At 38.7% G+C, this 13,690-nt stretch overlaps 1 protein-coding gene across 1 annotated transcript in view; it reads left to right on the forward strand.

Moving 5' to 3' along the window:
• The window catches only part of ACMSD (aminocarboxymuconate semialdehyde decarboxylase), a 104,851-nt gene that overhangs the window by 64,037 nt on the left and 27,124 nt on the right, over positions 1-13,690 (forward strand). Inside the window, exons 7-8 of the mRNA XM_045066543.1 lie at positions 2,807-2,902; positions 4,077-4,249. Of these exons, the coding sequence (XP_044922478.1) occupies positions 2,807-2,902; positions 4,077-4,249 (269 nt within the window). The remainder of the gene's footprint in view (positions 1-2,806; positions 2,903-4,076; positions 4,250-13,690) is intronic.

The following is a 13,690-nucleotide window of genomic DNA, read 5'->3' on the forward strand; positions in this document are numbered from 1 at the left end:
GATGACATTATAATAACCGTTTTATAGGGAAGAAACCGAGTCTCTGAGTGGTTAAATAAGTTGTCCAAGTAACACAGTTAATAAGTGAAAATGGAATTTACACAAATCTGTCTGACTCCAAAGCTACCTCACTACACAGACTCCCAAAAAAGCTCCAAAAATAAGTAACCATGCCTGCGTAATAGAATTTTTTAAAGAGCCAACAAGCTCTTGGGCACCTGGTTGGCTCAGTCAGCTAAGTGTCTGCCTTCAGTCCAGTTCATGATCCCAGGGTCCTGGCACTGTGCCCCACACTGGGCTCTTTGCTCAGCGAAGAGGAGACTGCTTCTCCTCTCCTCCTGCTGCCACTCCCCCTGTTGCGTGTTCTCTCTCTCTCTCTCTCTCTTTCTGTGTCAAATAAAAAAATAAAATCTTAAAAAAAAAAAAAGAAGAGAAAAAGAGTATCCGCTCTTACAATGAGAACACTGGAGTTAACAAGTAGAAGGTCAACTCCCACCACCCTAGATTGTAGATGACCCAGGCTTTCAATTTTTCTGTTATCTGTTTCTTTCTGCTGCTCTTTGTTCCTGCTCTATCCATTCATGATTCCACATGAAGGTAAAGGAGAGGATAAGAGGAGAGACCTCTGCTTGGCCTATCCAATCTCCTTATTACCCCCTGATAACAGGAAATGGAGACAGGTGGCAATTCTGTGGTCACAGGTAAAAAGTGCGGCTCATCTACAAATCCAGTAGTGGGTTTCCCAGTTGAAAAAGGAGTGGATTTTCTTTAGGGAGGCCATTATTCCATTCTCTCTTCAGCCCAGTTAGTACAAGTAATGATAAAGTAACCAACATGAAGAACTAATGGAGCAGTATATTGGAAGTAAGAAAACTGAATTTTAGTTCCAGCTAGGCTCTAGTTCTCTGTATAACCTGTGGCAAATCACTTCACATTTTCAGGCCCATTTCTCATGTGTAAAGTGGGAGAGCTGGTCTTCACTATCTTTCTGCTCTGGCATTTTATGTCTCTCTGATTGTTTTTAGAGACCAATGTATTTAGTAAGGCAGCTTCCTACCCATCCTCCACCAAATTTTTCAGCAAGAATTAGCAGGAAGAGACAACCTAAAAGGCACCAATGCTGTCTAGTTCCAAAGAAAATCCATCCTAATTCAGACAACACTTTGACTAGTCCCACAAACTTATTTGTATTACAACTTCCCACATGAAAAACAGAAGAACATTTGCATAAAGAGACATTTCATCATTCATTTATGCAACACGTATATATTGATCCTTTCCAGCATGCCAGGCCCTGTACCAGGCAATGAGGACATTGACATGGACAAAACCTCTGCCTTCCTGAAGCCAATGCTCTGGTTAGAAGAAAGAGATGACAAACAGAGACACAGTTTATAAACAAACAAACAAAGGCTAATTTCAGAATTCTATTCTGGATACAAAAGTAGTCATCAGCCGATTGGAGGACTCCCAGTAAAGGAGGAACATGATGCAACTGACACTGTAAATATTCCACTTTGGTTCCTGTATAGAGAATGGATTATGTAACTGTGGTCCAAATAATTAATGGAGAGCAGAATCACAGGACCAAAAGGAAGTGATGCTGTCCATCCTCCTGCCTTCAGGAAGCTCTGCCCACAAACCACTCCCAGACAGATATGAATCTGTCATTCTTCCAGAATTCCTACAAGGCCAGGGAGTCAGACCATCTCTCTCCATAGAGCGATGACAGGCTTGGGGAAGGATGAGCATCTCGTAAATCCCATTTGGTAGTCAGAGAGTAAGTCTTCCCCTGAAGGTACAGGCTTACCTGTGGAGCCCCCAGAGATTTGTTGATCACAGTCTGAAACGCAGTTGCCTGGAAATGTAACCCAGACTAACTTTGTGGAGGTGAAGGCACCAGGCATGGAACAGATGCTTCTTCGAGGGGCACAAAGCACTTGAAACAACTCATCTATTTTTTTTTTTAAGATTTTATTTATTTATTTGTCAGAGAGAAAGAGAGCACAAGCAGGGGGGAGTGGCAAGCAGAGAGAGAAGCAGGTTCCTCAATGAGCAAGGAGCCTGATACAGGACTCAATCCCAGGACCCTGGGATCATGACCTGAGCCAAAGGCAGATGCTTAATTGACTGAGCCACCCAGTCCTCCCAAAATAACTCATTCTAATTCAGTTATTTTCGACCTCATCTCTAAGAAGCAGCAAAGATTTGGCAGGAATTATAATTTTAGTTAATATTTATTGAGAACTAAGTGGCAAGAACAAACACATTCTACAGCTGAAGCACAGGGAAGCAACTAATACTTGAGTTGAGCACCTCCAATGTGAAGTTAGGGCTAGAACCTTTCCCAACATCATCATTTTCAAGGCTCCACAATAGTCTTGCAAGATGGGCAGCAGGATCCCCATTTTAAGGTGAAGAAGCACAGGCTCAGGAACATTAAATAATTTGTCAAAGGACAGGAAACAAGAAATTAGAAGAGTTAGGCTTCAACCAGACACTGTACTCTTCTTGCTCCATCATATCCACACTGAAGTGGAAGAATCAGGACAAAAGCTAGGTCCTTTGGCTCCTTGACTCTCTTGTCCATTAGATGACTCCACAGGAGTCTAAGTGGCAAATAGGAAGCTTCTAATGGTCTGTTTGCCAAAGTAATGGCTTCTAGACAACCAACCCAAGCTGGGACAGAGGGACCTCACATTTCTCGGCATTGACAATCACAGCAAGCTGCCATTCCCCCAACCAAGAGAGCTTCTTCTTGCTTGAGATGACAAGCCTTACACCCTGTGGCTATTTCCTCTTTTAGGAATGCCAGCAGAGACCACCACTGCCATTTGCTCCATGATCATGGGAGGAGTGTTTGAGAAATTTCCTAAACTGAAAGTGTGTTTTGCACATGGAGGTAAGGCACTGTCTGTGTTACTCAGCTCAATCTACCATAACAAAATATCATAGATTCGGTGACTTAAACAATAGAACTTCATTTTCACACAGTTCTGGATGCTAGAAGTGCAAGAACAAAGTGCCTGCAGGATTAGTTTCTGGTGATTCCTATCTTCCTGGATTGTAGAGGTTTACTTTCTTACTATGCACATGACATGTCATTTTGGATGGGTAGAGAGATAATCCTAAGGAACAGGAGCTGATCTAAGGGAATCAGCCAGCCATGTGGAGTATCTGGGATTTCCCTGGTGTATATAATGGCTCTCTGGCGATACACACTCTGTGTTGAAGGCTGGGGAGGATCTCCTGTACAAGCAAATCTAATCCCAAATCTCACTGTCCCTCTCCTTTCTCCTATCAGGTTAAAGTTCCACCTTATAATTTCATTTAACCTTAAATTACCTCCTTAATTACCCTTGTCTCCAAATACAGTTAGATTGGGGGTTAGAGCTTCAACATTAAACACTTTAGAGAGACCCCATAATTCAGTCCATAACGTGCCTGCAGCCATCATTCTAGTCATAAAGTATATGATGGTTGGGAACTAAATTCCATTTTTGTGGACAAGGTTAGTTTGGTTGGCATAGTTTTTGTTTAATTTTGCTTTGTTTTGTTTTTGTTTAAATCCCTCTAATCAGACTACAAGCTCTCCAGTTTGCAATAGTCCCTACCATTCTCTATTATTTACAAATAGGCTAATTTTATTCATTTATATTTCCTGCTTGGTCCCTGCGGGTAATTGAGTTTCTGACTCTTGGGCACACACACATACCACAACGACCACTACTTTTGATGGTTGCACGCATGGCAATACATTTTATGGATATGCCATCATTATGTAGATATTTCCCAGCTCATAGGCTGTCTCTGTATTTTGCTATTATAAGCACATTACATTTGAAAACTTTGACCACATATCTTTCACACATGTATTCTTTCTTTAGGATAAATTCCTCAAACATGAATTTATAGATGAGTTCATATCATTAGTTCTGTCATCTCCCAGCATTTGGGACACAATAAATCCTTGGTAAATACTGGACTACAGTAACTCCTCTTTGTATATACCATGAGGATTGAAAAATAAACTTTTCAACTGACACTTGCCCCTCACTAATGGGTTTTACTTGCAGGAGGTGCCTTCCCTTTCACAGTCGGAAGAATTTCCCATGGATTCAACATGCGCCCAGATCTGTGTGCCCAGGACAATCCAACCAACCCAAAGAAATACCTTGGTTCCTTTTACACAGACTCCTTGGTTCATGATCCTCTGGCACTCAAGCTGTTAACAGATGTCATAGGAAAGGTAAGTTGAGTTTACCATGTGCATGGCATATGGGGAGCAAAGTGAAGGATCAGCAACCAGGTACATGGCCTCTCTCCAAAAAGGGGATGTATGAAAAGGCATTAGAAGAAAGAAGAGAGACAGTGAGATTTAGGATTAGATTTGCTTGTACAAGAGATCCCTCTCCACAGCCTTCTTCAACACAGTGTGTATTACCAGAGAACCATTATATATACCCAGGGAGATCCCAGATAATCCACATGCCTTGGTAATTCCCTTATGTCAGCTCTTTTCCTTAAGGTCATCTTTGTAGTCACCCAAAATGACAAGTTGCAATACGGTAAGCAGGAAAGGAGATACCAATTTTGAAATCAAACTGACCTGTGTTAAAATCTTGGCTTTACCTCTTACTAATTGGGTAAATTATGAACCCAACTGTCTTCATCCACTAAATGAAAATTGGAACATTAAAGAAGGAGGAAATGACACTTGACAGGGAGGCAGGGGAAGATGATGAAGGGTCTGTATAACCACCTGAAAGTTTTTTCTGGAATAATACGGTACAGCCTTCATTTTGAAAACAATTCCCTCATGTAGTCCAAAAAGACCAACATGGTATTACTTTAAACTTCACGAGTCTTTCCTTTGTTGTCATCTGCTCATAGATCTCCTTGTTGGTGGCATTTCTACTTTTAAGTATTTTTTGAAAGTGCAGACTCTATAAGTTACACAATTTTTAGGGCAAAGTCCAGTTTGAATCATTAAAAAATCTGAAATATATACTATTTCAATGCCCTCATATTATTTACAAATATCTATAGAAGGTTTCCAAATTTTCTAAGGAAAAAAAACCATAAGAATTTCTTTAAAAATGTGAACATATTTAAAGATTTGCAATGTGGTGCTTAGATTGAGAGTAGACTCTAAGGCATTTAAAATTTGTCTAGCAGAAAAAGAAGTCCAGGGACTCCTGGGTGGCTCAGCAGCTGCTTTCGGCTCAGGTCATGATCCCAGCGGCCTGGTATCGAGTCCCACATCGGGCTCCTTGCTCAGCAGGGAGCCTGCTTCTCCCTCTGCCTGTGCCTGCTATTCTGTCTGTGCTCTCTCTCTCTCCCTCTCTCTCTGATAAATAAAATCTTAAAAAAAAAAAAAGAAAGAAAGAAAGAAAAAGAAGTCCATCATTGCAAAGCTGCAAGAATTTCTCCATCTCCAAAATGGAGACTTCATCTTATTTTAAAGCTGACTGTTTTTCTGGCTTAAGAAACTCACTAGAATATAGATGTTAAACATTCTGGTTTGGTAATAAATTATATAGTTGAGCTGTTCTTCTGGGTCTTCTAGCTTTTATGTTGTTACTGCAAAAATGGGTGCTTAGCAGTGGGTTATGAATGTTGATGATTATTGGTTTGGACACTGGGGTGATGGGGAGGAAATTAAAAAAACTAGAAGAGACTGTGAGTTCTGGACTTTGAGCAATGGAGAAGGGGGTGTGGGGAAGTGGCGTGGAATTGGGGTAAGAGTCATTCTGATGACCTTCCATCAAACCTAGTACCCCTGGTATTCTTAGAAATGATAAAATCTGGAGATAATACCCCTGGCAAATATAACATCCATCTTATGAGGGATACATACCATTAGCAGTGAGGGATACTACAAACATCAAACAGAATTCAGGGAAATACATATTGCCAGGGATTCAGAGCAAAAGAGGAAGAACATGGCAAATGCTTTGTGGTAACTAGCAGATGGACTAGTTAGTGAGCTCCTGTGAGCACACCCCTTTTAGAAACCCTCAGAAACACTGAGAGGGCACTTTGCAAAGTTAGTGGTGCTCAGAATTTGCATTCAAACTATGAAGGCTTGAGCTATTATAATTTGGGCATCAAAAGCAAATGCAACCTCATTTTATGTGACCTCACTGTCTGGTGAATCCAGGACACAGAAGTAATACATATATTAATAGTTTGGATTCTCTCTAAAATATTAATGCTTCTTCGTTCTTGTTATAGCCACATTAACAAATTCTCTCAAAAACAACCCCCAAGCTAAAATGGCTGAGGAAAGTCCCAGCATGACACTCAGACAAGAGAGAATCATTAGAGGTATAAAAGGAAGGTCTCCTGGAGGGAAAAAAGGGAACTGATGTCTTATTTCATGGGTTTGTGAGTTCGAAAGGATGACTACCAGGCATTCAAATTCAACAGATGCATTGATGCTATTAGGAACAAATCAGCAGTATATACATAGAAAATTAAGCAAATGAAAGAAAAGGAAATAATTAACTCCAAGAAAAAAAACACCCATACGAGGGCAGATAATCATTGTACATTACTTGACTCAGCAGTGAACAATATTTATAGTCATAATAGGGTAAATACTAAGTACTAGTTTAAATGAAAATTCTAATTCAATTGGGAAACTGGAGGAGAGAATTTGGGGTACCAAAGAAATTCTCAAAGACCATAATGAGAAGTCAGTAAATGCTCTCTAAAGCTAATAAATCAAGAATAGGAATAAGGTAATTATATAGAACAATAAAGGTAATTATCAGAAGATGCAAGTTAAAATCGTGAAAGTGACTGAGTTGAAGATAAAAGTTAGGAACATAGGCACAGGATTGGTTTTTTGGGGTTTTTGTTTGTTTGTTTGTTTTTTAAGATTTTATGTATTTACTTGACAGAGAGAGATCACAAGTAAGCAGAGAGGCAGGCGGGGGGGGGGGCGGGGAACAGGCTCCCTGCCGAGCAGAGAGCCTGATGCAGGACTCGATTCCAGGACCCTGAGATCATGACCTGAGCCGAAGGCAGAGGCTTAACCCACTGAGCCACCCAAGCGCCCCACAAGATTGTTTTTTAATGAGAAAGACATTTTAGTGATATTTGATTATTTAACTATGTATAGGCATTACTTTGATAAATAAAAATTTATATAATACCTTAGGAGTAAATAAATTCAAAGAATATACAGAGAAAAATAAAGAGAATAATAAACATTTAGAGAAGGAAATATATATTTATACCAAAACTATTTATTGAGCCCCTACTATTTCTAAAACACTGAGTTAAATGGAGGACTTAAATTACCAAGTCTCTGACGGTATGAGTTGATATCTCATTGTAGTTTTGATTTGAATTTCCCTGATGGTCAGTGATATTAAGCATTTTTTCATGTGTCTGTTGGTCATCTGGATGTCTTCTTTGGAAAAATGTCTAATCATGTCCTTCGCCCATTTTTTAATTGGATTGTTCATTTTGGGGGTGTTGAGTTTTATAAGTTCTTTGTATGTTTTGGATAATAGCCGTTATTGGATATGTCATTTGCAAATACCTTCTCCCATTCCATAGGTTACCTTTTAGTTTTGTTGACTGTTTCCTTCGCTATGCAGAAGAAGCTTTTATTTTTTTTAGAAGCTTATATTTTGATATAGTCCCAGCAGTTTATTTTTATTTCCTTTCCCTTGCCTCAGGAGACATATCTAGAAAGAAGTTGCTATGGAGGGTGAGGGCACCTGCCTGGCTCAGTTGATAAAGCATGTGACTCTTGATCTTGGGGTCATAAGTCCAAGCCCCACATTGGGCATAGAACCAACTTTAAGAAGTTAACTTAACTTAATTTAATTTAAAAGTTTCTATAGCCAGTATCAAAGAAGTTACTACCTGTGTTCTCTAGGATTTATGTGGTTTCAGGTCTCACATTTAGGTCTTTAATCTATTTTGAGTTTATTTTTGTGTATAGTGTAAGAAAGTGGTCCAGTTTCATTCTTTTGCATCTTGCTGTCCAGTTTTTCCGACACCGTTTGTTGAGGACTGTCTTTTTCACACTGGATATTCTTTCTTACTTTTTTTTTTTTTTAAGATTTCATTCATTCATTCGACAGAGAGAGATCACAAGCAAGCAGAGAGGCAGGCAGAGAGAGATAGGAGGAAGCAGGCTCCCCGCCGAGCAGAGAGCCCGATGCGGGACTCGATCCCAGGACCTGAGATCATGACCCAAGCCGAAGGCAGCGGCCCAACCCACTGAGCCACCCAGGAGCCCTCTTTCTTACTTTTTAATCAGCCATATAGTTGTAAGTTCATTTCTGGGTTTTTCTATTCTGTTCCGTCGATCTATGTGTCTACTTTTATGCCAATACCATATTGTTCTGATCACTACACCTTTGCAGTATACCTTAAAGTCCAGAAATTGTGATGCCTCCAGCTTTGCTTCTCTTTTTCAAGGTGGCTTTGGCGATTCAGGATCTTTTGTGGTTCCATACAAATCTTAGGATTATTCATTCTGGTTCTGTGGCAAATTCTATTGGTAATTTGATAGGGGTTGCATTAAATCTGTAGATTGCTTTGGGAAGTGTAGACATTTTAATAATACTTGTTCTTCCAATCCACGAAAGTGGAAAGACATTGTTGTGTCATCTTCAGTTTCTTTCATTATTGTTCTATAGTTTTCAGAGTACCCATCTTTTACCTTTTTGGTTAGGTCTATTTTTAGGTATCTTATTGTTTGGGGTACAATTATAAAGGAGATTGATTCCTTAATTTCTCTTTCCGCTGCTTCATTATTATTGCATAGAAACCCAAAAGATTTCTATACACTGATTTTGTAACCTGTGACTTTACTGAATTTGTGTATCAGTTCTAGAAATTTTTTGGTGGAGTCTCTCAGGTTTTCTATATACAGTATCGTGTCATCTGCAAAAATTGAAAGTTTTACTTCTCCCTTGCTGATTTGGATGCCTTTTATTTCTTTGAGTTGTCCAATTGCTGTGACTAGGACTTCTAGTACTATGTTAAATAACTGTGGTGAAAGTAGACATCCCTGTCTTGTTTCTAATAATAAAGAAAAAGCTCTCAGTTTTTCCGCAATGAGGATGATGTTAGCTGTGGGTTTTTCATATATAGCCTTTATTATGCTGAAGTATGTTTCCTCTAAATCTACTTTGTTGAGGGTTTTTATCATGAATGGATGTTGTACTTCATCAAATGCTTTTTCTACAGCTATTGAAATAGATCATACAGTTCTTATCCTTCCTCTTATTGATGTGCTGTATCACACTGACTGATTTGTGAATATTGAACCACATTTGCATGCCAGGAATAAATCCGATTTGATCATGGTGAATGATATTTTTTTAATGTGCTGTTGGATTTAGTTTGCTAGTATTTTATTGAGAATTTGTGCATCTATGTTCATCTGGGATATTCACTTGTAGTTCTCTTTTTCAGTGGTGTCCTTTTCTGGTTTTGGTATCAGGATACTGTTGGCTTCATAAAATGAATTTGGAAGTTTTCCTTACTTTTCTATTTTTTGGAATAGTTTGAGAAGAATAGGTATTAGCTCTTCTTTAGATTTTGGTAGAATTTACCTGTGAAGCCATCTGGCTCTGGACTTTCATTTTTGGAGGAATTGTTTGATTATTGATTCAATACTTTTGCTGGTTATCGGTCTGTTCAAGTTTTCTATTCTTTTCTGTTTCAGTTTTGGTGGGTTTTATGTTTTTAGGAATTTATCCCTATCTTCTAGGTTGCCCAATTTGTTGGCAAATAGTTTTTCATAAAATTCTTATAATTATTTGTATTTCTGTGGTATTGATTGTTATTTCTCCTCTCATTCGTGATTTAATTTATTTCAGTCCTTTCTCTGTTCTTTTTAATAAGTCTGGTTAGGGTTTATCAATTTTATTTATTTTTTTCAAAGAACCAGCTCCTGGTTTCACTGATCTGTTTTTTAGGTTTCTATTTCATTTATTTCTGCTCTAATCTTTATTATTTCCTTCCTTCTACTGGCTTTATGCTACATTTATTTTTCCTTTTCTAGCCCTTCTAGGTGTAAGGTCAAGTAGTTTATTTGAGATTTTTCTTGCTTCTTGAGTTAGAGCTGTTATTGCTATATACTGCCCTCTTAGGACAGTTTTTGTTGCATCCTAAAGGTTTTGGACTGTTGTGTTTTCATTTTCATGTGTTTCTGTGTATTTTTTAAAGATTTTATTTACTTATTTGACAGAGAGAGACATAGCAAGAGAGGGAACACAAATAAGGGGAGTAGGCGAGGGAGAAGCAGGCTCCCCACTGAGCAGGGAGCCCAACACACAGGGCTCGGTCCCAGGACCCTGGGCTCACAACCCAAGCCAAAGGCAGACACCCAACAACTGAGCCACCCAGGCGACCCTGTATTTTTTTTTTACCTTTTTTTTTTTTCCCCCTCTTTGGCCCATTCATTCTTAGTAGCATGTTATTTAACCTCCATGTATTGATGATCTTTCCAGATTTCTTCTCATGGCTGACCTCTTGCTTCATGGCATTAAAGTCAGAAAAGGTGCACAGTATGACTTCAGTCTTTTTGTATTTGTTGAGGTCTAATTTGTGACCTAGTATGTGATCTACTCTGGAGAATGTTCCATGTGCACTTGAAAAGAATGTGTGTTCCACTATTTCAGGATGGAATGCTCTAAACATATAACTTCATCTGATCTAGTGTGTCATTCAAAGCCATTGTTTACTTGGTGATTTTCTGTTTAAATGATCTGTCCAATGATATGAACGGAATGTTAAAATCCCCTATTGTCATCGTTATTATCAGTTAGTTCCTTTATGTTTGTTATTAATAGTTTTTATTACTTGGGTGGTCCCATGTTAGGTGCATAAATATGTACAACTTAGATTTCTTTGTGGATTGTCCCCTATATTATCTTATAGCATCCTTGTCTCCTGTTACAGTCTTTATTTTGAAGTCCAGTTTCTCTGACATAGTATTACTATTTTGGCTTTCTTTTGACATCCATTTGCATGATAAATGTTTCTCCATCCCCTCACTTTAGATCTGCAGATGCTTAAGGACCAAAATGAGTCTTAGCTTATAGATGGGTCTGGTTTCTTTATTCATTCTGACACCATATGTGTTTTGATTGGAGCATTTAGTCCATTTACATTCAGAGTAATTTTGATAGATACGTATTTATTGCCATTTTATTATGTGTTTTGTGGTGGTTGTTAAATATTTTCTCTGATCCTTTTTTGTCTTTCTTCCATGGCTTGCTGATTTTCTTCAGGGATGTATTTGGATTTCTGTTTTTTCTTTCCTTACTTATTAGTGGTTTCCATATATGGTTACCATTAGTGTGTATATTACCTCTTCAGCAAATAGGAGTCAACATTAAGTTAATGGTTGCTTAAATTTGAACCCATTCTCTTCTCCTCTCTACACCTGATTTTAGGTATATGTTATTATATTTTATATACTTTTCATGTGTGTGAGTTCTTTGATTTTTACATAAATATTCATTTTTACTGCTTTCATGTTTCCTACCTTTATACTGTTACTGTTGGTATCTCCTTTCTACTCAAAATGTCCCCTTTAATATTTCTTGAAGGGTTGGTTTTTGGTCAAGAAATCTTTTGGTTTCTGTGGGCACCTGGGTGGCTCAGTTGGTTAAGCAACTGCCTTTGGCTCAGGTCATGATCCTGCAGTCCCAGGATTGAGTCCCACATTGGGCTTCCAGCTCTGTGGGGTGTCTGCTTCTCCCTCTGAACTTCTCCCCTCTCATGCTCTCTCTCACTCTCTCTCAAATAAATAAATAAAATCTTTAAAAAAAAAAAAGAAATCTTTTGATTTTTGTTTCTATGGGAAACTATTTTATCTCTCCTATTCTGAATGATAGGCTTGCTGGATAGAGTATCCTTGGCTGTGAATTTTTCCCATTCAGTACCTTGAACATATCATGCCATTCCCTTCTGTCTTACAAACTTTCTCTTGAGAAATCTTCAACTAGCCTTAAGGGTGTTTCCATGTAAGTTAATGACTCCTTTTGTCTTGCTGCTTTTAAGAGTTTTGTCTTTATCATTATATTTTGCAAATTTAATTACAATATGTCTTGGTATTGGCCTCCTTTTGTTGATTTTGATGGGAGTTTTCTGAGCTTCCTGGATCTGGATGTCCCTTTCCTTTCCCAGGATAGGGAACTTTTCAGCTACTATTTCTTCAAATAATTTTTCTGTACCATTTTCTCTTCTTGTGGGACTCCTATAAAATAAATGTTACTACATTTGAATAAGTCACTAAGTTTCCTAAATCTATTCTCATTTTGCATAGTTCTTCTTTCTCTCTTTTGTTCAGCTTCATTGCTTTCCATTACTTTGTCTTCTAGGTCATTAATTTGTTGCACTGCTTCTTTCAGCTGGCTGTTCATTGCATCCAGCATGTTTCTAATCTCATTTATTGCACTCTTGATCTCTAATTCTTTTTTAACTCTCTTATCTCTGTGGCAAGGGTCTCACTAATGTCTTCTATTCTTTTCTCAAGCCTAATGAGTATCCTTAAGATTGTTGCTTTAAATTCTAAATCAGGATTGTTAATATATATATGCATATATATGTATATACATATATCTAGATATATATGTATATATATATATATATATATATAAACCTGATTTAGAATACATTTAGAATATCTATATGTATATAGATATATAGATATCTATATATCTAAGTGATTTTATATAGATATATAGATCTCTGGCTGTGGCCTTATCTTGTTCTTTCATTTGGGATAAATTTCTCTGCCTTTGCATTTTGTCTAAGTCTCTACCTTCTTCCCTGTATTAGAAAACCCAGTTATATCTCCTGCTCCTGAAAGTAATGGCTTTATGAAAAAGAGGCCATGCAGTGCCCAGGGCCTGGCACTTCAGGGAGTGTCTCTGGTGTGTGCTGTGTATACTGTACTGTTGTGTCCTGACTGCTCTATCCTTCAGGCCAGTCTTCTACAAAGGTTCTCCTTGCCAGGTGTGAGCAATGTTTGGTCCCTGATCTGAATGTGGCAAGTTTTAGCTAGGTGTTCTCTGGTCTGCCTATGAAAAGAAACTTGTCAGTACCTCCACTAGAACTGAGGCCCTGCAGGGGTGCCTGGGTGGCTCAGTTCACTGAGCATCCAACTCTTGATTTTGGCTCAGGTCTTGGGATCAAGCCCCATGTCAGTCTCCCCATCAGTGAGGAGTCTGCTTCTCTCCTTTTCCCTCTCCCTTTGGCCCTCCCCCTGCTTATACTCTCATTCTCTCTAAAATAAATCTAAAAAAAAGAAAGAAAGAAAGAAAGGAAGAAAGGAAGGAAGGAAGGAAGGAAGGAAGGAAGGAAGGAAGGAAGGAAGGAAGGAGGCCCTGCAAAACTCTCTGGCCATAAGATGTGGTATAAACTGGGGTTTGTGCTCCCTTCTGGAGGAGGGGCCTTGATGCTGGTACTAAAGCAAGCATAAATGAGGAGGGAAGTTCTTCCAGAGTGTGTGGGGCAGGGGTTTGGTATAAGCAAGTTAGGCATCCAGTGTCTGTGCTGTGCTACTTCTCACAGGTGGCTCTGTGTTTATCCCCAGGGGTAGGGAAGGAAAATGGCATAGGCCAGGTCCTTTATTCCCAGAGAGGTAACACTGCCTTTCAGGGATACACTCTAAGAAGACCAAATAACCTCCCCCACTGTGTGC

Source organism: Mustela putorius, unplaced genomic scaffold (genome assembly GCF_011764305.1).
Source record: "Mustela putorius furo isolate JIRA1106 unplaced genomic scaffold, ASM1176430v1.1 tig00003867_pilon_pilon_pilon, whole genome shotgun sequence".
NCBI lineage: Eukaryota > Metazoa > Chordata > Mammalia > Carnivora > Mustelidae > Mustela > Mustela putorius.